This window comes from Amblyomma mixtum, chromosome 1 (assembly GCF_055824585.1).
Source record: "Amblyomma mixtum isolate Tamu chromosome 1, ASM5582458v1, whole genome shotgun sequence".
NCBI classification, from domain to species: domain Eukaryota; kingdom Metazoa; phylum Arthropoda; class Arachnida; order Ixodida; family Ixodidae; genus Amblyomma; species Amblyomma mixtum.
In genome coordinates, this window is record NC_143012.1 from 311,157,635 (window position 1) to 311,182,484 (window position 24,850).

Consider the following 24,850-nt stretch of genomic DNA (forward strand, 5'->3'; position numbering starts at 1 on the left):
AGTCCCCCCCCCCCCCCCCCCCCCATTTTCTTCCTTGTTTTGTTTTTCAAATGTCTCTCGATTGTTTCGTTTCGCTACAAACCTGCGTTTTTATGGTGTGCGTTACTTCGCTCTTGTATTAATGTATCTTATTTTTTAAATTCCTCCACGAGAACATCCAAAATGTTTTACGATTTTCGCAGTCAAACGTTCAAACACAATTTATGTTCTTTAGCCCTTGTCGAAAACACCACAGGAAATACAGAGGTTCCCGCGGCAGCTCGCGTCGAGGATAATTCGTCCAGCACAGTGTTGGAAACAAAGTTAAAAAAGCAGCGCACAAATAATTTTGTAATAGAAGAATTAGTAACAACAGGAGGACACGTAGAAATGAGTGTTATATGCAAGGCGCTTTCGTTTTCCCTTCCTTCAAGGCTTTGACGTATCGTTGTAAACAACTTGTTAACGCCTTGTGAACAGTGACCGGTGTCACTGCGCGTATGAAGAAGTTTTTCTTGGGAAGGGGAGGGGGTGGGGGGAGCTCCCTTTGTTTCCATTTTTTTTTTTTTACGCACCCAGCTGTGGACGCCCGCCTGCCGCTTGGCATCGACGCATTCATTGACCGCAAACCCCGCGTGTGATCCGGGAACGCAGGCATCTCTGCGGAAGAAACAGGCGCCCTTCATTGCTCGAAGCAGTGACCGTGCGCTGCTGGCTCTCGCCAGAGGGGAGGGACGTTCGTCGCATCGGCGCTTCTGCGGAAAGCCATCTTTCCAGGCGGCCACCAACGCCGGGGTCGTTAGGGGCCCGCTGGGCTCAAGCCGGCTCTATTGTGCTCCTGACGGTGCTGCAGCGACCCCTTTCTGCGAGCGCATCGTTTACCTAATTGATGGACCTTTACTTTTGTTTATGTATTTTTCCTTCCTGCCGGAGGGGTGCTTCGCGGTCGAAATCGACTGAACGGCCATCTCCTTTTGTTCTTCTCATATTCGAGTGAGAACGTGCGCGCCCTTTTGAGCTGTAACCCTTCTTCTCTGGCCGCCGCTTCGAACTCGTGTTGGTTCCGCGAAAATGCGTTTTTTTTTTTTTTCCATATCGCAGCCACCTTAAACAACACGCAGTTGTTCTCCTTTTTTTGGTTTGTTACCCCCGCCTTGTATCGCGCATACTTTGCCCGCATCACAGCTCTTTTGTCGCTTCCAGGTTTTCCGAACATAGGTGACTCGATAGTTTCAATGGCAGCTTATCGCGTTGCTTTCTTATCTTTTCCTCGTTCTTTATCTCCCGCACGATTTGCATGTGTGCGCCTACTGAACTTTGCCGAGATGCCCGGGTGTTCGGAAGAAACAAACTGGATAGTTAGGAATAAAAAAGCGGAAAAGATGTAGAACGGTGAATGAGGAACGAACAGGGAGTGGGAGGTGCGCTGGCGATCTCGCTTAGTGTAGCTTATTGATTTTACAATTATGGGCATCGATTCGGAAGCCCGAGAGGAAGAAGAGCGCGCGTTGCGACAAAGACTCCATAGCGTCCGTCAGCCGGGCAAACAAAGAGCGAAAAAGAAATGGGGCCGTTACCTCCCGGCTCGTAAATCAATGCGCGGTCTAATTAAGATTAGCGTGGCCCGCTTCTCTCTTCGGTTTCTCGGCATTTCTACGCTTCTGTCGTCCTTCGCTGCGCGCTACTTGTGTTTGTGCTTTCTTTCACGAACTTCGCCAATGTTTGCTGAGAGTTTTTTTTTTTTTTAACTTTCATTGCTTCTTCTTAGCGGGGAGGCGAAATGATCTCGGCGTATCTGCTACTGACGATAAAGAGCCGAAGCTAGGTGAGCTTGAACCCGCTGTGAAGACTCCTGCGTCAACCTCCCTGCCCAGCCTTTTGATGTTAAGGCGCCGTGGATTTGGTGTTTCTTCATTCAGCGGGCGATTTGTTTTGACTATAGAAGCTCTGGTGGATGAATAAGGCAGGCTTTCTTGAGGTACCTGCTGTTCTTTAGCGGCATCGACCTGTGGAGCTTGCCTTGATTGGCTCGCAGTATCTGCTCCAGCGAAAGTCACACGCGGGGTCACCCTGGCGAGCAGTAATTAAACTGTTACCCAGAGCTGTGCTTGCAAGGGTGCGAGTGCTTTTTTTTCTCCTTTTAATCGTGCCCCTTTCTTGTATCCCCTGACGTCTAATTATCAGACAGCTTGCGCAATGACCCGAAAGAGAGCTATGCAATCCGGTGCTCTCAGCCTCAGCCATCGGCTTTGAAATGTTGTTGAGAGATATCGTTTTAAGCAACGTTGGTTTGTATCCATCGTCATTTTGCGGCGGAGCGACTTGTCCCTGTGCCCTTTTCTATGGCATTTTCCACCGCTTACCGCTGCTGTTCAGGATGTTGCACCTTCATTGCATTGCCCTGTTGTTTATATTTGACTAAATTAAAGAATAGGTTCTACCCCTTATAAATATGGTCTATAGACAGTCTATATATTGCTTTTCTATAGATATTTCTTTGTTGTTATTCATACTATATAGACTATCTATAGACATATGTCTACTAAAATGTATGGCCATAAATCTATAGATTTTCTATGGATTGTCTGTAGTATTTGTATTGCTTGCAGACTGTTCTCTAGGGTTTGTCTATAGAGAGTCTATAAGCTTTATAGACAGAACTTTATTGATAGTCTATAGACTGCCGGAAATTTTTTTGTAAGGGACGCATGCGCTGTAGAAAACGTTAGACAACAGCAGGTTGCCTGTGGTACTCGAACGGTTGCCTGTGGTACTCGAACTTTTTCTTTACTACCAGGTTCTCGCGTCTTTATGCTTGCATGCGTAGCTAAGGTAATCTACGGTGCCTGTTATCTGCGAGGGAGTTGATCTCGGTGTTTCGTTCTGTGTGGCCCCACATCTTACGCTCCCGCGCTCTTCGTGTTTGTAGGTCCTGGACCGCAGGCCAAGGCAGTCCCGGTGCCGGCGCCAGGGACTCCTGCCGGGAGGCCGGCGATGGCGGCGGAAGTCCAAGGAGCTGTTTCGCCGCTGGCGAATCTCTGAGGTCACCGGGAGGAGCGTCACTGCCAGCCCCGGGAAGCAGTGACGATGACGACATGGTGACACGACGCTTCAAGAAGGGCACCGTCTACAGTGCCCTGGCCAGCCAGAGCGGCCTGGACTTTTCTCCGGTCGTGCTGCAGCCAACGAGGCCTAGCTGGGGCGAGCGCGCTCAGGCCTCTGGAGCCGAAGATGACACCAGGGTGCCACCACCGCCACCGCCGCCTCTCAAAGAGAGGAAGCCAATTCCGGTGCCATCGCACGAGAAGTACCCGTCATGGCCCGTCACGCCATCAACGACAGCAACATCGACGAGCTGTAGGTCCAAGTCGTGGACGCAGGAAACGGACTATCCCAAGGAAAAAGCCCAAGGCTATGCCAGGCCGAAGAAGGGCTTCAAGATCTCCACGCAGCAGCTACAGCCAGTTCTGGAGCGCGCTTGCGAACCTGGAGCCAGGAAGTCAGGCCCGTCTTCCGTTTGTGACGACAGTGGCTGCATTTCCGGGGCCAACGAAGCCTGTCTCTCGTCCGACCTTTCCAAGTCGAACGATTGCAGCGCCGACGCCTACCTGAGCAAGTACGACGAGTTCCTGAGGCAGTACCAGCGCTGGAGCGAGGCGCCGTTCCTCCAGCGGCTATACCAGGAAGGCGAAAGGGACGGCTGGCCACGTGCCACCGAAGCACCGTTGAGTGAGTCGGCCTGCGACTCGCTCGGTTCCAGCGGTGGCTCCAGCCAAGACACTCTCAAGTGGCACGGCTCGTACAGCGACTTGAGTGCTTTTTCTGCATCGAACGGCTCCTCCCTATTCGACAGCGGCCACTCCACGCTTCCGGACAGCGGGCGCCTGTCGCCGCAGTCCTCCTGCGATGGCAGCTTGGCTGATGGCAGTCAGCGACTCGTCTCGCCCAGCCAGGCGGCCGTAGCTCGCAGCGCTCGCGTGCTGCAGCCCAAACGGCACGAATCGGAGAGCGTGCTCTACTACGCCCCTAGCGAGGCTCAGCGTAAGCAGCAGTCTTGTCGGCCTAGTGAGTCTTCGCGCGTGGCCCAACTGAAGGCAGCCTTCGACCCTGCTTGCTCTATGACGGCGCAATCGAGCCGGAAAGAGCCACAGAGGTTACTATTCTTAGACCCAGAGAAGAAGCACCGGGTCTCCGACCCCGAGTTGAAAGCCATACAGAAGCAGGCCGTCCTGTCCTTCTACAAGAGGCAGACCTCGCAAGACTCCAAGAACAGCAGCGGCAGGAACAACAGGACACTACCGCGCATTCCTTCGTCGACCAAGTGGTCGGTAGCGGTTTCGGAGCCCAAATCGAGTCAGTCACCGCCGTCGTTGACCACAACGGTGAATTCCGTAACGTGCGTCAGATCTGCCGAAGTCAAGGAAAAGTCCGAGACGCCTTGGAAAGGCCCTCGGAGTTGGTCGGTGCCGGACATTACGCAGCAGCTGAGCGTAGCTCCCAAATCACCGTGGGGCCCCGTCGTCTCGACGGCGTGCAAAACGCTGTCGGAGGTGTCGAGCAGGCGTTCTTGCGACGGAGTGTCACTGAGCCGAACTCCATCCGTGAACTGCAGGTCGTCGGCCGATCTGCCTCCCGTCAAGAAACAACTCTCTGTGGCTGTGCCAAAGGACTCGCCCCAAGGATCGCCATGCAGTGAGCTTTCCTTTTCCGGAAGCAAGGCGCCAAAGTTTGCGTCGCCCTCCCACTCAGTCGTCACAGGATCCGATCAACAGGTTGCTCAGGTAAGACTTCGCTTAACTCGTTTGGCACTGCCAGAGGCGGCAGCTTTAATCTTTATAAAGTACGCTGGCCCCAATCATGGCTTGCGCCGGGGTCTGCCCGAAGCCGTTCTGTGATCTTCAAGCGCGAGAGATAAGCAGGTTGTGACGCCCGCGACTTAGCCAATGAAGAGGCGGCGCGGTCGCACAGCTGCAGGTAATCAGAAAGCGGCTGTATCATAGCTGATGGTGCTGCATTGTCGCTGGGGGCTCTGGACGGAGCGGACATGTATCGCTCGCTCTCCCTCTAACAGTGCAGGCGCACCTACTTCGCATTTGATTAGCTATGCAAATCGGCTGTCATTTTTCTTTTTGGTACCAATGCGCGTTAATGAAAGCTTGAACACATGTACCGAACAGATTCGTGAACTGCAACAAATCATCGCACTCATTTCGCAGTAGTAGCTCTTCAGTCACCGGTAATAGTAATGCGACTGCGGGTTTCATGACGATGGTCGAGACGAACATATCTAATACCAAAATAAGGCCTTTTGCTTTGGATAGCAGGAATTACTGTCTTTCATTGAAGGAATATTTGTATCAATTAAAGAATCAGACAAAACACGCGGCTCTATAATGGGCATGGAACAGTGTTTCTTCAGATAACGTTTGTTGCTTACGCTCTTTTCTGCTTAGGTTCGGGAACCGTGTGAAACGAGTTCACAAGCGCAACTGTTGCATGAATACACTTTCAGTTCGGCGCGCATTGCCTCTTTCTTCTCATTGATCGTTATTACGCCTATACTGCAGCGGTCTTCATTGTGCACTTTTTCGCGTTTTGTTTTTCTCACATCTTCACACAAACGTCTTTTCGATGCCGGCCTCCGAGACTGACTACACGCACCTGCAGCGAGCAGTTAGTCTTACTATTCGTTGAACACTCCAGTTACGAATCTCAATGTTTAGCGGATGAATTCGCAACCAGGCCGTCGTCCTGTCTCCGCGCAGAGGCGTAAAGAACTAACATCGAACCGCTGGCGTGTTCCCTTTGTCGCCGCTGCAGCACCGCGTCGCGCGTTAGGCGGCAGTCCCCATTCCCAAAAGGGTGACGCGTTTTCTTGCTGCGTTTTCATTCCTCCCTTCGCCCTTTGGCGCGGCCTAATTACGGACGCGGCATCTCCCCTTACGAGTGCGCGCGTCGCATCCCCCAACACTCGGCTCCCTTCCCTTCGCCCACCGTTCCTGCCTGAGTTCCCGGGGGAAGCGCCGAGTTCTGTGGAGGGCGGCGCCAATCAGAGCAACGGCAGCGGCACCAGCAGCAGGAGCTCCTCCGGGTCCCCCTTTTCCGCCTTTCCGCTGGGTTCCCCCTCAACGCTCTCGCCAACGTTCTGGTCCTGGTTCTTTTATTTGCTCTCTGCGCCCCTTTTCTGTTTTTTTTTCTTCTTCTTTCACCCTTTTCTTGCAGCACTGCTCTCGTTTCCGTTGACTTCGGCTTTGTTCGGCCTTCTGGCGGATTTTGGTTACTTGAAGAGCTTTGGCGCTGTCGCGGCAGCTTCTTGTCGGGCCGCCGTTGAGGCCAACGGATTGGAGGTGCTCCTTTTTTTTGCGTTTCTATTTTTACTTTATTTTTAAAGTCATTTATTGTCACCTTTTATATCGTTAATTTCAGGAGTGCTCTGCAGTAAGAGCGTGTGACTAGTCCGATTTGTGTGTGCACTTATAGCTTTGAGATTTGTGCTCTGGCTGAGCTCCTAGTAGTGGTGAGCATGCTTTGTTTGCGCTACCGGGACACAAGCTGGCTTCCTTCTGAACATCTCGGATCTGCTGCACTATTTTTTTTTTTTTTTCTGTTGAGCAGCGATGATCAGGTATGGCTGCACGCAGCGAAAAATTGTAGCGCGAAGAAGCTCAACTAGTGTTAGTACTTGTTGCAGTCTTGTAGAATGATGGGCGCACTTTTATGTGAGTGTATTGGTATTACGCATCTTCAGATTAGTTTTCGAACACAGTTTTCTATCACCATTAGACCAATTCTAAGTAACTTTTTTTCGTGTGCGGGCGCATGTGCGCCATAAACTTAATCCTGCACGACCCTCAGGCATGATCATGGTGTGTTTTTTCTGGAACAAGTATCAGCACGAAATGATTATTTTTGTCCGCTGGGTGCGGTCCCCCTTGCGTTTAGTGCACTCGCCTTCTGTCCTCTTTATCTGAAAGCCTGTCCTACATCGGTCAAACCTGGCCAGAGACAACAAAAGGCTCTAGCTTTCGAGGATGAGAAAACATGTTGTGACAACTACTGTGTTTGGCCAGCGGCACGCCCACGCACGTCTCTCGAGACAGGAGACAGTTTCCCAATGTGCCTTCCCGTCGCATTCGGAGCACGGAAGCAGGGCTCACGATCACATGACTCAGTGTCGCGGAAAAACCTAACTTCCTTTCTTTCCACCCTTTTCCTTTCCACTCGACTGATGGTTCGCCGTCGCGGCGAAGGTCTCTGATGTTTGCATGGATCGAAAGACGGGTTTCACAACGGCTCGCGTCGCTTGGCTGCGAAACACGGCTTCTTTCTCCACTGCCCTTTCAGGAACATAGGGGCGCGTAAGGCACAAGGGTGCCCAACCCGCATGGTCCGGCACACGCACCGAAGCCACTAGCGGAGGCCCAGGGAAGAATTACTGTTGTGTTGATCTTAGGAATCCGGGAGAAGGCGGGCGGGGAAAAGAAGAGGGAGAGGGGACAAAAAAAAAAGCCATGTAGGAAAGGAAAGCCTGCAGTAAAGCGAGCGAGCGCGGGGTGCCCTGCCCACAGCGAGCCGTTCTCAGACTCTGTGCCCTTCCCCCACCTTCTCAGACTGCTCGTCTAGCCCGTATAACGTCTCGGCCGCGCGCTTGCGCTGACGGGTGCATTCGGCGAAGTATTTATGTTTATTGGTAGGTCGTAAAAGAAAGGGGACGTCCTGTGAGCGAACGCACCCGCGTTTTTATTACGGGCTGTAAATACGCTCGCGTGGGTTTTGCTCCCGGTCGTCCCGCAGGGTCTGGTCTCGCTGTACGAGTTTGCTTGGAGCCCGCAGAGAAAGTCCGATTTATTGAGACAGAACCTAGCCGGAACACCCCCGATTTCTCCTCTCCCTCCATTGCGCGGGAAAGGAATCTCCCGTACGTGAGCATCCGCCTACAAGCGCTGCTTCTCCGGTCTTCTATTTGGCGATTTATTTCTCTTGTTTGCTCTGCCCGTATGAGGTGCACGGAAAGGCTATTTTCGACATAGTCTGTACCACGTGTCCTTGATTCTAACGCGCGCACGTGGGTACGGCGCGTGTTCTCAATATTTTCTTGGGCATTTATTTTTATACACTGAAAACTGATTTGCAAGGAAAAAACACATCGTAACTCTTAGTGTAATAAAAAGGAATAATATATGCAGCTAGGTCGGCGGGTTTCGTTGGCTAGAATTAATTCCGTATCCTTAGTCTTTCTCGTTACGACGGCACATCAAGAGTTACTCCGTTTGGCAATACTTTCGTCGTGCTTTGTCGAGTAGTAACCGTATCTTTTTCCTGTTGACTTACTGTGATAAAACACAAATGTTTTCTTTAGTCGTAGCACTTGCGTCGGCGACGTGAGCGTGGTGGAGCTCGCTCTTATTGGTCGCAATGAAAAGAAGCCCCTTTGTTATGTTTCGTAGCAAATTCTGCAGAATGCGGGTCTCGACAACTTGTGTTATCTTTTTTGCTGTTCTTCTAGAGCGGGACCGAGCATCATCAATATTGATGCGCTTAGAGAGAGCCAATTTATGTGCATCTCTTTGTTAATTAAAACAGCGAAAAAATATAAAGTGCAAAACAGGCATTATTACTGAGAAAACTATAGCAAGTAGAGAGTTTATTACACCATTTTTTTTTTACGCGGTAAGAATTTATGCTTAAACTTACAGTGTCTTCCTGGTTCTATCACCACAATTAGATGTGCAGTTTTATTTACAAAAACGAAATACTTAAAAGTAAACGCTCTAAAGCTCAATTAGCCTATGAAATCAGTGTCAACGATGTAGAAAAAGTCAACTCTACCAAATGTAAAAATAGATGCCTGTGGTACTTGTCTTAATAAAACGCTTCAGAGTGGGCGCTTCTCTTTACAGCACTGAGTGAGTTTTCAGGAAATCTCATTAATATTCAAAAATATCATCAGCGTACATAACCGTCAGTAATTGTGTTTAATTAATTTCTTCCGAACCGCTGAGCCAAACTTTCAAAGCATGTGAATTTCCGGCTCGCCAAGAATGCTGAGATGCGTTGAAGAATGCACGCTGCATAATCTAGTTGACCTCCGGGCAATCTCCGTGCCTCTGGGCAGCACTTTTCATATTCATTCAGGTTCAAATCAGGCTTATTTTTCTGTATATATTCAATGCTGTGTAATCCTCTTTACGAGAGCCCTGCTTACTCATTGGTTTTCGATGCCTAAAAAATGCATGTTTCACACATGTCTGGGGATTTTTTTCTTTCTTTTTTCAAGTGTCGAGTACAAACGTTCGCATAGCGCCTTTAATGGTCTTAGCGGATATTTGCCAGCTGGCTTCTAAATGTAAAAGCGAAGCATGCGGGCGCTTGTTAGAGGTACCTTTCAGAGCCAACTGGCTGCTATGAAACGCAGATAAACGGAAAAATTATGGCTTCCGCAACTTCTGCCGAATTTGAAATAAGCAAGCTAAGCACGAAGGAAAGTACGTACCGCGCGCAGTGAATGCAAGCCGAACACGAGCCTCGAGTGGAGCGCCAGAGTACGTCTTAGAAAATGCGACAGTCGTTGCGCATGCTGATCACGAAAGCCTCCCTTTTCTTTCTTTCCTTCTTTCTTTCTCTCTTTGCTTCGAGAAAAAGTGCATGACTACGGCTTTCGCTCCCGACTACTCGACGTTGCTAAGCGTGGCTGCTCTCCTGCTTTGAGACGTCTTCCGCTGTTCCCTTTGAATTTCGTCTGCCGGCGGTGTTCCGAAGCCAAGCATGGTCACAAAGCCGATGCGGACTCTGTCCGCTTGCTGATGCTGTCACTCAGTTATCAACGTAGACGAAAGGGCTGCGGAGGAAACGCCCTCGCGTTGTGCGGTAATTGGCGCACTCGTCATGCCAGCCAGTGGCAAATCAGCCAGTCGCCGGAACAAAAGGAAAAAAAAAAAATCCTTTCTGTCTTCTTGCAGTGGGCTTCTCCTCATTAAGGCCCTTCATGCAGTGGTGCACGCTTTACAGGGGCTCGTTTGCCGTCGGCCTTGGCGGCCTCCGCGCTTCGCTGGATGTGACTTCTTGTTTGTCTGTTGTAGCTAAAATCAAGTGTCAAATTATACATCAAAAATGCCTTTAACGTGAATGAGACGTGATATGAAATAGTTGAGGTGGTGACCTAGGCACCCTATCGCCATACTCCCAATTATGGCGGCCGCGTTTCGATCGATGCGAAACTCAAAAGCCGGCCGTGTGCTATGCGTTGTCAGTGTGCGTTAAAGATCTCCTCGTGGTCGCAGTTATTCCGGAGACCTCCACTACGGCACCTACTTCTTCTTTCAGACCCTCCTTTCTTCTTTCATTCTCTCCTTTATCTCTTCCATTACGGCGCGGTTCTGGTGTCCACCGAGATGTGTGAGACAGTTACTGCGCGCCACTACGGCACCTCTTTCTCCTTTCTTCTTTCACTCCCTCCTTTATCTCTTCCCTTACGGCGCGGTTCGGGTGTCCATCGAGATATGTGAGGCAGTTGCTGCGTCATTTCCTTTCCTCAAAACCAATTTTCAAAACCAAGTTTGAATTTTTTTCCATCCGTGGAAGCTGTCCAAGCAGTTATGCCCAGGGGTAAAGCCTCGAAAATCAGCCTATCTCCGCAATCTATTCACCATCTTCGCCTTCGGCATGGCGGCGAGCCTCGTCTCGATCTCATTCTCTCTCGATCATGATTCGCTTGCTGCCTCTGATGCGCTTGCCACGGTATGTTTCCTTAGTCTCCTGGCGTCCTCATGTGCTACACCGAGCATGATCGATATCTAGTAACAAGCCGTGGGCCCAGGGAATCCTGGCGCGCATCTTTGGACGCAGCCTGCTCGTAGGAGAGCGGGCGCCCTTCGGCCCCTGCGAGAGCGTTCGCTCTGGAGAGGCCCAGCTGTGAGGTCTTAATGGACGACGGCTGCCAGATGAGCTTGAGAAGGTCTTTGTCGGGCAGCTCCATTAGCGGTTTTCCCCTGGGGTTGCCGGCTTGCCCGCCTTCGCGCTTCTCGTTAGACAGCCGCCGCCTGCTCCTGTGTCGTCGCCGTTTTGTTGCTGTGGCCTTTTCCCCGTGTCAGCCGCCTTTTGTGCTACTTTATCCTTTGGCTTCGATCCTTTCTTCCCGGCCCCTTTCTGCGCTTAGGGCGGCGATCCAGAAAGCGGAATGTTGCCTTTGACGCCCATCGTGGCGGCTTTCATGCAGAGGCGCTTTTGCTAGAAAGGCAACACGAGGCGTTCTGAAGTTTCTCTGGCTCGTAGCAAAGAGTGCAGGCTACTAAATTTGGGACGGCTTTATTCTACCTAAACCTGCTGTTAATGAATAATGCTCTTGAATGAATGAATAAAGAACTTGCTCTACTATTCATTTAACATGTCGATTATATGCCTAGCTTCAAAACGGCAGGCGCTGTGTTTCGTATTTTCAACATGCACAACGCTTTTAATGGGCGCTGATTGTGGCCGAAGTTGGCTATTTTTTTTTTCTTGTTATGCCGTAGACTAACGGCCGCCTGTGCCAGGATAAGTTGGAAGGAGGAATTCGTGCTTATAATTAGAATGGTAGGTCGCCATATGGCTAATCCTCTACTGCCAAGGGATGCTAAATATAATATGCGACGAATCCATTTACGGTGCCACAATCATCTTCGTCTACAAAAACAATTTCTGCAGTTTTTTTTCTCATTATGTTGGCTGCTGCGTTTTTCACTGTTGAGATGCAGGTAGCGTGGTCGGGCCGGAGAAGGGACGTGGAAGTCGGAGGGTGACGGAGAGGAGTGTACAAATTTATTTTATGTATTTACAGTACTCTGAAGGTATATGTGATGCAAGCAGAACTCGAAAGGTATCTTAAGTTATCTCTTAGCATAGCCATGCGGCGGGTTTCGTACCCATCTCCCCAGTTCCCTAGCTGAGGACTTCGGCACATCATGAATGTCCAATCAAGGGTCCCTCAAGCCGACTTGGGGAACCGCCCGCCGCAGGAGGCGTCTTCATTGCCCCTCGCAGCGGATCCGGTGGATGGCGATGCCGATGATGTCACCGTAACGCAGCACTTCTTACAGCGACGGTGATTCATCGCAGGTTATAGCAGGCCCAGGCCCCGCGGGAACCAGGCGCTGACAAGGGCCAACCTGAAGCCTTCTTCCACTGAGAACGGTCACCGCTTCCGAAGGTGTCGTCGGCTTTTATCCGCAGCGATCGTCGTAAAATACCATTGCTTCTCTCTGCTGCCGCTGTTCTCAGTACAGGGAGGATTGGGGACTTTGTTTCCACGCTGTCGTACGGATGTTATTTCGAGAGCCCCGTCGAAGTAGCCTGCAGGTGAGGTAGGGACGGACCCTTCTTTCCTGAGACAAAAGGGGAGTTATTGCAGTAGCCGTCGTGGCTTTTCGGGAGCCGGCGCCTGACCGTCGCGGGGATTACAGCTTAGGTGACAGTTCTCGGGTCCCACGTGCTCGTGCCCGCTTTACTAGTTGTGCGATCAAAAAACGCAATGTTTCCATCCAGGAGGCCTTTTACAGAATCACTCATTTTCAGCTGCCCTCACTTGTAATGCATATTCGGATGCATAATGCTTTCGTATATTTTCCCGCCATCCTGCGAAAAAAAAAAAGCGCCAAATGACACCCGTCCAGGAGAACGCCAAGCAGTCGCTGACGTGTAATTTGTCCGATGCTTACGGCTACGGTTGATGCCTTGCGCCTGATGAACTTCGTCGAGGCAATCTACTCCAAACGAGCGCACATCTCCTGAGAGACCCTTAATTAAGGCCCAGCATCTGCGCCTGATATTCCATCCGCCACGTCATCCACTGTTCCCGCTCGCTGTAGTTCCGTAGCTTCCATTTTTTTGCCGCCTTCTTAGCTCTAGCACATTTTCGCCCCCCCCCCCCCCCCCCCCTCATCTGTCCACTTCTGTTCTCTCTCACTGGCAAGGCTGGAACCTCGCGTTCGAGGAAGCGCAGTTAGTCGCGCCATTTGAAGGCGGTCCTTGCCTCGTAAAGTCCGCGCCGGAAAAGAGCCGTAGATGTTGCCTCCCGCGTAGCGCTTCGTACGGCGCTTTTGACGACACTTTCCCGGGCGTTAAACGGATCCGCCGCTCGGCATCGTCGCTGCTACTCGGCGCATGGCCGGCTCTCGTTTGGAACGGGAAGCGGCTATCTTTGTCCGGCAGCGGGTTCCATAACTGCCTCGCAGGCGGCGCGAATGACTCGTTTGTTTGGAGAACGATAAACCCCGGGCCACGCTTCTGCTGCTCGAAAACGATTTCTTCTCTCCCTCTGAGCTTCTGGATACACAAAGACTCAACTGTGCCGGCAGTCATTAGGACGCTGCCCCGTTCATCATATCGCCCTCGTTTAGTGCGCTTTTGGCGCCCGTCAGTTGCTTTTCGCGTTTTGCAATTCTCTCGCCCCTTTGCTGCCTTTCATGCGGCGAGCATTTCGATAGTTTCTGTTTTGTTTAATGATGGAGGTGATTAAAACTGCTGTTTCCTTTTTCTCACGAACAGATAAGTGTTATTGCTTGCATGGCACGTGTTGCGAAAGGTAAACAAGAAAGTTTGCCGATAATTTATTACGCATTGTCCTCTTTCACGGGCACGAACAATGAAGATTACCAGCACTGCTGCGCTGCTTTAATATATAATTGAGTTAAACTTTGCTGGTGACGGCAGGCTTTCTTTTGCAGCGATGGAACGATATAGAAAAGTAGAAATTAAGTGAGTTCATCCTTATAGGGCCCGAAAAGGAAGGATAGAGCAACTCGCGGAAATTCGGATTTACACTCGTATAAGAGAACATAAACAAGTCGCCGCTTGATCACCGGGCTATTTCTTGCTTGTCCCCCCAAAGCTCATGCAATAGGTATCATGTCAGCAGTGTTACAGCATCTTGCATGCCTTGTTCACTTATTCACCTCTCTCAGGTGGTATTTCTCTGGGCTTAACTAGCTATGAAGGCTCTGACTCACTGCGAAACGCAACCGTCATCTTCTCTGTCCGCATGTCTTGTTGCCATAATCTTGGTGTATAGGGCGGCATATTTCCCCTTTCAATCTTCTTGAGAATGCTTTGAGCTGTCGTTGTTTCTCCGTAGTGTCTTTTTTTTATGTTTAAAAGCCTCTGATGAATAGGTGCCTTAAACTACTTACTGGCAGAAAGGCGAGAACACGGTGCTATGGCCGCAGCATCCACAAGTCGTATGTTCACGCAAAAAAATCGCAAACGGGCAGTTATGCTGGAAACGGCCTCCTCTATTCAAGACACTTTTAGAAGACCTTGGATCTGCATACGTCAGTTTCAGCGACTTTTCATTTTGGGCGTCTCGTGCTCCGGCTTTGGAGCTACGCGTGGAGTCCTAGCTTTGTATACTGCAGTGTTGCTGGCTTTTCGTGAAGGCGGGCATTGTGAAAATCCGAGCACGTTCGTCCAAAAGCAGCGTCCAGAGCCGGGGGCACTCGTTTTGTCGGGTGACTGCGCAGTACGCACGACTTTGAGCCGAGAAGCACGGTTGTGGGCCGCTCCGGACTCGTGGAGGGGCAAGACGCAATAGCAGATAACGACAGTTTGTGCTCACCGCAAGGCCGCTCAGCGGCCCTGTCGTTCTTCATTGATCGGCTCTCATTGAGCTCACCACCTTTATTTTTTATCCCTGACGTCTCTACCTCCTCCAGTTGTGCTTACTAGAATGTATACAAATAGAGAAGAAAGGGAACTTGTTTTTTATGCATATCTATATATTTTTTCGAGTTCACTAGACTGCCGGAATAAGGAATGAATAAATATTCTGCGTGTGGGCATGGAGGGTCCTGTGTTAATGTCCACGACACGCCAATTCGCAAGGGAGATTGCGTGGACTGTTTTGCTTCTGGTACCCTGAGTCACAGCTGACCAGGAAATCATCACCTCGAGTCCACATTCTCTGCCCCTTTCTTTCTTTCCTTCCCTTCCCTTATCTTACAGTGTGAAGTAGAAGCCCAGAGACACGCTCCACTGGTTCACCTCTCCGCCTTTCGTGTCATTAAAGCGCATTCTCGCTCCCTCGGCGCCACTGCTGCCTTGTGTCCGCTAGGTTCTCCCTCACCTGACTGCGGCCGCGGCGACCGCCAGCCCATCTCAAACGCACTCGTAGGCACGCTGTCCCAACCGATTGCTCGCACACCCACGGCGCACACCGGTCGACCGCCGGTGACGCGGTGCGGCGCGACAGGCGCACGGTGCGCGCGCGCCTGCGCGGCTCGCGCCCCCGGCGGCCGTGGCGGCGTCGGCGTCGGGCGACGGTAGCGGCAACGGTGGCGGCGCCCCCCGCCTCGCTCGGCGGCGCGGCTCCACGTCGGCGTCGTCGAGCGGCGGGCGACCGTTGCGAGCGGTCGTCGCTCTGCTGCTGGTGCGGCGTCCCGAGCGCCTCGCCCCGGCGTTGATGTGCGCGCCGCCGGGATGCTCGCCGTCTCCCTGTACGCGGTGGCCGTCACCCTTGGCCTCTGCCTCTACTGGGTCCTGCACAGCACGGCTGCGCGACGATTCCTCGCGGCACACGTGAGGACGCCCTCTTCTCTTTCTGTGGCTCCTGCTTGCACGGCGTGCGTGCACGCCTTCTCCTTGCCTCTGTTTCCCCCCTTTCTTCTTTGCGCCCGCTCGCTCCCCGGCTGCCTGCTCACCTTGCGTGCAAAGGAGGTCACGTTTGCCGGAACATCGTCGTTGACATGGTAGCTGCTCCTCTTAAATGTCGCGATGACAGTCTGCTGGCCCCGCGTGTTCTAAATTGCGTGGAATTCTGAAGCCGGTTTAGACCCGCGTTCTTCGGGCCTCGAGGAGGCACGTCTTGTATGCGTACGCATTCATTCGAGACGAAACAATCGGCTGTAGCGCGCGGTCGTAACAAGCCTCTCCTGCCGCAGCGTTTCGGGCAGCGATATCGTCATTCAGCCGGGCTTACCTTTGCATGGCTTTGCGTCGATACATCGATACCTTTGTGTCAGTACGTGGCGAAGGAAGACGTGCCTGCCACAGGTGTGCTCGAGCACATATAGTGAAGAGAAGGCCTTTCTGTTGCCGCGTTTCCCATGAGTGTAGCAGTTATTTTGGGGCTGTTCGCCTCTTTGAGCCCTCTACTTGCACGCAGGTGCATCGAAGGCCAATTTCTTCCTCGTTCATGTGGTGACAGTGCAGTCAGTTTCGGGAACAGGACAGCAGCCCGCTTTGTGCTCGTTTCCTAAATTGTCTCGCCTGGCTCGTCATCTTTCAGATATGAATAAATTAAGATGATATAGGTAATGCATATGACAACCGATGAAAACCAATTAATTAGTCAATGAATTGAAGGTATAAACGAAACATGTTTACTTTTTAGAATTGCATGTAAAGTTTTTTCACGCGTTATGCTTGTGCCTGCAAGCGTTTCTTATGAAGCTGTAAAACAATGGAGTGTATACTCTTTGCTCTTTAAGACGTCAAGCAGTTAACTAGGTTCACACTGTTGCCATGGTTGTTACGTGGTGCGGGCTGGGCAATTTTATATATATTTATTTGGTCTGCCCACACTAATTTATATTGCCATGGTTCTGCAGTACGATCTCTTCTCTGCAAAATTGATTTACACGACAAGTGTCCTTAATAACGGATTTACTTCCCCACGTAGCGGCATTATCATTTGAATGCAGCTACTGCGTCGTCATGCATAATTAAGTCCCTCGAGCAACGACATTTCTCGCTGTCCGCACTGTTAGTACGCTGTCACAGCCGGGTCTCAGCACGACTACTCGCCTCCCTCAGGAGAGCAAGAGTGCCATACGGTCCGCTGCAAGACATTCGTCACCCGCGGGAAAACCGGTTATTTAGGAAGCAGGCTTCCCGCGTTCATCTGAAAATCCTTTAAGACGTATAGACTCCAAATGGTGACAGTGGCAGTTGATGACTTTTGTAGGTGTTTGTGCGCGTGGTGGCTAGACGTGCTAGGTCACGGATCTGTGCCTCAGACTCTCGTATTTAATTAATATTTAATTTTCGCTGCTCAGGAGCATTGGGCAGCAGAGTACTGGCAACGCTAACACCACCTGTAGCTCACAACGACCTCAGCTTCCACCTGCACTTAGGAGGAATGGTTAGACTGTTTTAACCTTTCATCTTATCAGTAGGGTCTGTATAGTCCCGTGATCGATGCGTTCCGGAGTCACGCCCGCCGTTTTTCCGTTAAACGCCAAATATCAAGACGCTAATTGGTGACCAGGCGTCAATATAAGGGGTCAGTGTAGATAATGGTCTTGTGGAGTTATGTTCATATCTCACCGCTCAGTCCAGTGGGAGCTGATAGCGACTGCTTTGGTTCTTCAACTCGCTGACGTCATGCAAGTTTTCGGGCGTGCCTGAGCTGCGTGTAGATCATGGGCGTCTCAGCTTCATTTAGTTACGTTCATTTAGTTATTCCTTTTTTCGGTTGCACAGAAAATTTCTTCCCTTTTCAGAAGCATTCTCTTTATGAGCGATGGCGGACTAACCTTCAAGGCAATTAAACGAGCGCGTACTTCGTATTGGAACTTGTCTCGACATTATTTTTTTTTATCTGTAGTGGCGCTGTGGGGCGCAATATCGGTAGTGGCCTGAGATTTACATTGCGGTCTAAATTTTAACCTCGTGGCAACAAAAGGAAGATGTTTGACTTGCATAGCATTTGTTAGGTTTAAGAACAGGGTCGGAGCATACTGAAACAATCTGTCAGTAAAATAATTCTAACAGGGCAGCTGCGCTACTATGAAGCGTAAGTTATTCTTCTCGTGAAACGAAAATATAATCCCCATTTACTTCATTAATCTAAATTCGACGTAGGTGCGCTAGCACAATATAGAGGACACTTCGTATAAGTTACTTACGACGGTTTTACAGGCAATGCAAGCGGCAGCTGGCGCGACGCGAGAGACAGAGAGAGAGAACTTTTTAATGAAATACAGAGAATTTAGCCGCCGCTTCAATATCTCTGGCATGCTGCTTTGCGTAGGGAGGGGAATTTGGGAGATAAAGACAGACTTTCTGCCTTGCCACAGTCCTTTCCATGAGGCTGCAGCTGTCGCGAGACCGGTCTTCCTTCTTCGCCAGGACACCACCAGGCTTCACCAGGACAGATAGCGGCTTTTTCGCTTGTGACCCACATAGTGCTATCTCACGAAAAGGAAAGGGGGATTTCCCTCTCTCCACTTTTCACCTGCCAACCATGGCAGGTGGTAGCAGGCGGGTGGTGGAGTCATAGCGCTTGCCACCTGCCAAGCGTGCCAGGTGGAGGCTTCAACCGCAGACGAAACGACTTTTTCGCTTGCGACGCACCTCGTGTCAACGCAATGAAAAAGTCGCTTAGCAAAAATTAAGACGTGCGGTATAACGTATGCGTAGTTAGATGCCTTCAGCCTTCCGAGTTTGTCTACGTAAATTTTAGATAGGAATAGTGATTAAGCTGACAGCAGTAACACTGAGCAGAGTAAAGGGACAAATGCAATGGATGGATGCCAAGTACGTAGTGCACTGGGTCCGTAACTATTTTTACATAGGTAGATTACGGTGGCTGAAATGGGCACAGATACCTTTCAGGTGACATCTACGTCAGTGAGCGTAACGCACGAGTCCACTTTTTCTTTTTTTTTAGTGCATGTTTCAGTGCTGATTCCTTCATATGGCTTTAGGTCTGTTAACCCTGCACATTGCTACATGATTAGTTTGGTTTGGTTTGGTTTGGTTTGGTTTATGGGAGTTTAATGTCCCAAAGCGACTCAGGCTATGAGGGACGCCGTAGTGAAGGGCTCCGGAAATTTCGACCACCTGGGGTTCTTTAACGTGCACTGACGGGCCTCTAGAACTTCGCCTCCATCGAAATTAAACCGTCGCGGCCGGGATCGAGCCCGCGTCTTTCGGGTCAGCAGCCGAGCGCCGTAACCACTGAGCCACCGCGGAGGGCTACATGATTAGTATTCTTTTTAGATCAAAAGTTCTACTTCACGACCAAAGCTACAAAAGCCTGGCCATCGCTGATGCTTTGACCTTAGCCTTGAATGAATGAATAAATAAAATATCATCGCGACTGGAATTCTAACCCTCGGCAGCGCGAACAGGTCAGCTTCACCGGGCACTGCACGAGAGCACTATGCTATCGCCGCAGCCCATCAACACACTCTCGCGCTGTGCGTCGCACATCGTCGTGTTCTTCAACATCCATCTGCGGCGCGAACACATCAGAAAAGCTTAACCTCGATCAGAGCTTAACCTGAGTCTAACATCGCTGAAAGACCGACGACCCGACGTGCCGACGACCCGTCAAAATTAGCCAATCGGGCTAAACTTATGCTTTCGGACGTCTACTCGGTTTAACTACGTTAAAACCATACCATTTTTTTTTACTGTGTTGTGCTTACCCAGATTGCAGTGAATGGATGGAAACAACTTTATTGCACAAAAAAATCTTCTAGGGTGGTCCCCTACTGGTCCAGGAGTCCACGGGTCGCGCTTCACGAGTCGCGCTTCACGTAAAGCGCGATCCACCAGCCATTTCTGGCCGTCGGGCTGAGCGGTCCGTAAAGCAGCCTCCCAGGAAGAATGAGTGGGATTGGGGATGTGGGGTACTGCCTTTGGGGAAGGGCATTCCCAAAGGTAGTGGAAAAGTGTGGATCTGGGCACGCCACAGGTGGTACAATCAGGAGGAAAGGTGGAGTGGAAGCATGAGAGACGGTGGGGGGAAATAAAACAGCCTGTTTGTAATTGTCGCCATGTGGCGCTGGATGAGGGCGACAAGGTACTGTGGGGTGGTGGCAGTGTTATGCGGCTGAGTTTGTAGAATGTTGTGATTTGATGATATGTAGAGAGGACCGATGGGGCCTCTTTCGCAGGGTTGGGTGCCTGATCATCCGGGGTCCGGGAGGAGATTGCAGTGAAAGGCCTTGAGAACAGCTTTTCCAAATGCATAATGCTTGACGAGTGCGCTTGGGTTAGCGAAACGGGTTTTGCATACGCTTGTTGCAGATGCCCCGTCCTAAACAAAACGGAGTGACGCTCTCTCGTACTTCTCACGGTGTGCCTTCAAGCTCACAGAGGCCGAACCCGCAGCGTGCCAAGGAAAACAAGCCACCCCCCCCCCCCCTTTCCCCCTCCTCCCGGGCAGGTAATAGCCGAACGCGGGGGAATCCAAATAGGCGTGAGAATGCACGCGTGGCGCTCGTTAAGACAGCGTCGGTCAAATGCTTTCGCGTTGAGCGTAGAATGCCAGTCTTACAGCCCCGGCGGACCAAGTGCGGCTGCAGCTGTAGTATACAGAAGTACTAGAACTCGCGGAGAAGGCGCAGGTAGGAAGCTATAGGGGCGGCCTAATTTGAATAACACAGGCTCTTTGTGTGTATCTTTTCTTCTCGCGTATGTATTCTAGCTCGGCAGAGTCACTCCGGTTCGTTTTATTGCGGCCCCAGCGGACGGCCCGGCGGCACCTGGAAAGCGTACACTACTACGCGCGCTGCTGCCGGCATTAGGCTAATACCTGTCGGGCGCGCAAACTCCGCCAAACTACTGCGCACGTGTTCGTCTAGGAAGCAAGGGGCGGAAGAGAGAGGGGGAAACGGGATCGAAACAAATTTGCATTATTTAAATGGGCGCGCAAGACAAGCGACTCTGCGCGGGTGATCCCGGGAAGGGAGAGGAGGAGAAAGCGGCTCGGGGCGCTACATGCTACGTGAGGCCGCGAACGCAGCCGCCATGGCTTCCTGCCGCGGCGGATGCACTGGCCGGTATACGACCCTCGTATTCCCCCGTGACATGGTCCGAATCTTGCGCAGTCGATCGCTCTGTCGCGCCTCGTGCTGGTTGTTTTCCAGGCTTCAACTGGCGCACACCTACAGTGAAGGATCGGCCAAGAATAACTATAGGTGTAGGAAGCCTAATTAGCAAGATACGAATTTGCGGAAGAAGAATAAGAAAGGCGCATCTCAGTTACGCTGCTAAGTGTTATACTTCCTTTTTCCTATCTTTTTCCTCTGCGAACTTGCTCGACAGGAAGTGAAGAACGTTGTAGTAATGCAGGATTATTGAAGAGCTGTTACAAGGTAACCTTCAAACGAGGATATAATTGCCGCTAACGTCCTTCTCTGTACGCGGCCGTACGAATAAGAAAAAAAGCTGTAAAGCCGTTTTGAGTTTTCGTAGTTGAAGCAGAAAATTTGAGTTCTTTTTTTTTTCTCTCTCTCTCGGTTGCCTGAATCTCAGATATGCGAGAGAATTCCATAGCTTCTTTTTGACCCCATTTGCTTCCGCTAAGAAAGGTTTTGGTAATGTTACTTGTTTCAAATGTTTCCACTTTGCGGACTTTCCTAAAGCACGCACATTCCAGGAAAGCTCCCGTTTGTGCTTATTAATTAGCTTACACTTGTATATATATATATATATATATTGCAAAGAAGCAGTGCTTCGTGGCTAGCGATGAACGAAGCAGGATAAATACCCCTGATCACTTTTGACCTCTTTATTGGTCCCTTTAAGGTGCACCGATAGATGTCGGTACTGGGATTTTTTCTTCTTCTTTTTTTAATTTCGTCTTTATCTTAATGCAGCCACAGCGATGCTCTATCGAGGTCATGTCGGCTCTGGCCGTGCCTTAGAGAGCTACGGCGAGTCTGAGGTTTGAAGGACCACAACTTTGTATGTCACAGGCAACGTGTCTTCATTCACATCGGCTGGAATGTAGTGGCTTCATGCGGGTAATTTACCTTCTCAAAGTTATAAGCTACTTCACAGCATTTTGCGAACCGCTGTTTCCCACCTTCATAATAATAGCACAACTTCTAAAGGCCGTCCTTCCCACGCATACATGCTTACCTTGTTTCGTGCAGAGTGGCACTTGTGCATATTTTACGATTCTCGACTACCTGGCAGGAACCGTGAAATTTAGCGCACGGGGGAATGATGTTACCTATTTCTGATCAACTCGAAGTATTAGGGTGTCACCAATTGTGCTTATAGGAATTTTTCAAACTGGAGCAGATTACAAACAAGCAATGTACGGACCATCACTAACGCCAGTATCAAGCGTCTAAATGCGCTGGTGCACCTCCGCGCCTTTACTGTAAGCTCTCTACCTCTCCATCTCTACTCTGGGAGTTTGCGAGTTTCAAGTGAAACAGCTCTGTGCAGGAGTTGCACAGCCCAACCCGCTTTGGCACTTTTCTTAATGGCTGATCTCTTTTTGTGTGGACCAAGCGGGAAGGCGGTGCTCTTTTTCCCTCCAGATTGTGTGTGTGTGGGGGGGGGGGGGGATGCAAAGAGGGGGATGCAAGCGCGTCAGGGACGTGTTTCATTTGCATGCGGGCGCGTTCAGGCAGCGCGCGTTCTCTCCGGATAGATGTAATGAATCTTGAGTGGTTGGCCAACCTTGGGACCGCTTTTCGCAAGTGACCGTGACGAGAGGCGGTGTCGCTGCGGCGGAGCACGAAATTTGCATGGCGATTGACGCGCTGGGGACGTCGGTCGTTAGAATGTTTGCCGCGCTGGCAAGTCCGCCCACGAGGCGTTTCTCTTGCACCTGCCTGGCAGGAACACGTTTCAATCCATCACTTAGTGAGCGTACTTTGCCTTGACGTTGAGCCTCTCTAAGAACTAACGAAAAAGAATAAGTTAGCTGCGCACCGTCGGCCATTCTAGGAAATGGTCGCGTGCACGCCTCCACATTGATACGAGTGCGTAATCGCTAATATTACGTATTTACCGGAAGGTTAATAAAGCTGCTATTTTGTTTGTATATGAATTACAGAACGAAAATGCTAAGAGTAGCGCCTTTGTTTGGCTATACATATATAAAAAATGCGCTGAAAGTTGGCTATGATAGACACCTTATAGCGTGGCATCGCTCGATATTATGACTACCTGGGGTTCATTACGAGGTCCGATACCTTACTTTAACTACGTTTTAATATTTCGCTGGGATCGCCGTGTACCGAACCTACAAGCTTGTTTTCAATAATAGCGGGACGGATTTGACGCTGAGCTGCCGCTGGCAGCAGACGTCGATGTCGCCAGTAGGCCTGTTGTCCTCCTGAGGAGTTTCCTCCACGCTCTCCCTACTTACACAGGGCCTAAATGTCACGTAAGAGACACAAAGAGAGAACGTAGAAAAGGGATGTGCTACAGAATGTGGCGCTGTGGCGCCTAATACGGAGCCTGCTCGCTGACTCCCCGCTGATCTATCTTCGTTTCCTCGATGGCATCTACGGGAGGGACACTTATTGCACTGCAACCCTGCATTTCTGTGCCTCGGAGCTGTCAGCTGCGCGTCGGGCGGTGGAATGACGGCGTCAGGGTCTTAAGCAACGCTGTAGCTTCTCGCAGAGGTGGTTTGTGGAGGCAACGTGGTTGCGAGATGCCTGTGGCAATGTCTCTGGGCGAAAAACCTCCGCTCGATAACGAAGAAGTTGGACGTATTTGTGCACGCAAGCTCATAAGCAATTCAACTGATGAGCGATGACCATAGCATGCGTTGTTTGGTTTGGTTTGGTTTATGGGGTTTAACGTCCCAAAGCGACTAAGGCTATGAGAGACGCCGTAGTGGAGGGCTCCGGAAATTTCGACCACCTGGGGTTCTTTAACGTGCACTGACATCGCACAGTACACGGGCCTCTAGAATTTCTCCTCCAAAGAAATTCTAGCCGCCGCGGCCGGGATCGAACCCGCGTCTTTCGGGACAGCAGCCGAGCACCATAGCCACTGAGCCACCGCGGCGGCTACAGCATGCGTTGTGGAGAGCAAGATATGTTGCTGGGCGAGTTGGCTGGTCGAACTTTTGAGACAGCAGCTGAGCTTCCCGAGTGCAGCTGTGTCTATTCCTTGCTGTCGTTTGCCAGAGCTGCTGTTGTCGGAATGGTTGTGGAGAGGAGAAATGCATGAATGTGTCGGAAATCATCGCTCTCACGCACCCTTGCCACGGCTGAATCCTACCGTCGGCATCTTCCGTGTGTTTAGATCAGGCAATTTCTTAGAAAATCAGTATTAGGTCTTCCGCTTGCATTTGTGTATAGCAGGCGTGTAGAACTCTCCACCTTAAAGTAATAGCCCTGAACGCACACGCGCACGAACAAGTTAAAAAAAAAAAACACATGACAAGTCGCCCTAAGTTTTCAAGAGCATGTCGCTCGTTCGACCATCTACAGGTATACATAAGCCGTTGCTCTGAGCACTAGAGTGCTGCTCCATGTTTTGACTTGTTCTTCAGTCTGTCGTAATCGCGCCCAGTGTAGAACCCAGTGCAGACACTCAGCGTACATGCATTGATCTGTGCGTGCATCCCGCATTGTAAGGAAGACACTCGCCCCTTCTGTGCCTACCCTTGCACAGCTTTATTCAGGGCTTCCCGTTTCAAGCTGACGCGCACAGTGTTGGAGCACCGAAATGAGCGGCGGAAGTGAAAACATCGCGTAAGCGTCGCTTTCTTTCGACTGGGCCAGAACGTTGGCATGTGCGAATAGCGGTGTTTCCGCGTTTCACCCGCCGAGTTGCGTTTAGCGCTAATTAAATAAAACAGGCTTGAGAAAAGGGCATTGACACAGAGAGTATGGCTGCCATGGCTTTGACGTACTGTCCCGACGGCTGCTGAGGAGGTGTGTTCCGAAATTACCTGTACGATGAATATAGGTGAGAACATTGAGCTCGAACGCAAGGAATAAACTGACGTTTACTGCTGCATCGAGGTTGAGAAGGTGTTAAAAAAATCATCCGTTTGAAGCAAAACTATTAAGAAAATAGGAGAATGCAATTCTCGCTCAAACTTTGGAAGTAATTGCATTGACTGCATGCTAATAAAGTTCGCGCCCTCTGATCTTTTACTGCAAATTGGGGCTCTGCTGCCATTCTA

General features: G+C 50.7%; 2 protein-coding genes across 5 annotated transcripts in view; one reads left to right on the forward strand and one right to left on the reverse strand.

Annotated features, from left to right (window-relative positions):
- Shrm (shroom) overlaps window positions 1-24,850 on the forward strand; it is a 444,260-nt gene that overhangs the window by 287,886 nt on the left and 131,524 nt on the right. For both annotated transcript variants that reach the window (XM_089566904.1, XM_089566905.1), the window contains one exon: window positions 2,909-4,760. In XM_089566904.1, the coding sequence (XP_089423030.1) occupies window positions 2,909-4,760 (1,852 nt within the window). The remainder of the gene's footprint in view (window positions 1-2,908; window positions 4,761-24,850) is intronic.
- The window catches only part of LOC149372430 (uncharacterized), a 276,300-nt gene that overhangs the window by 101,498 nt on the left and 149,952 nt on the right, over window positions 1-24,850 (reverse strand). The window lies entirely within an intron of this gene.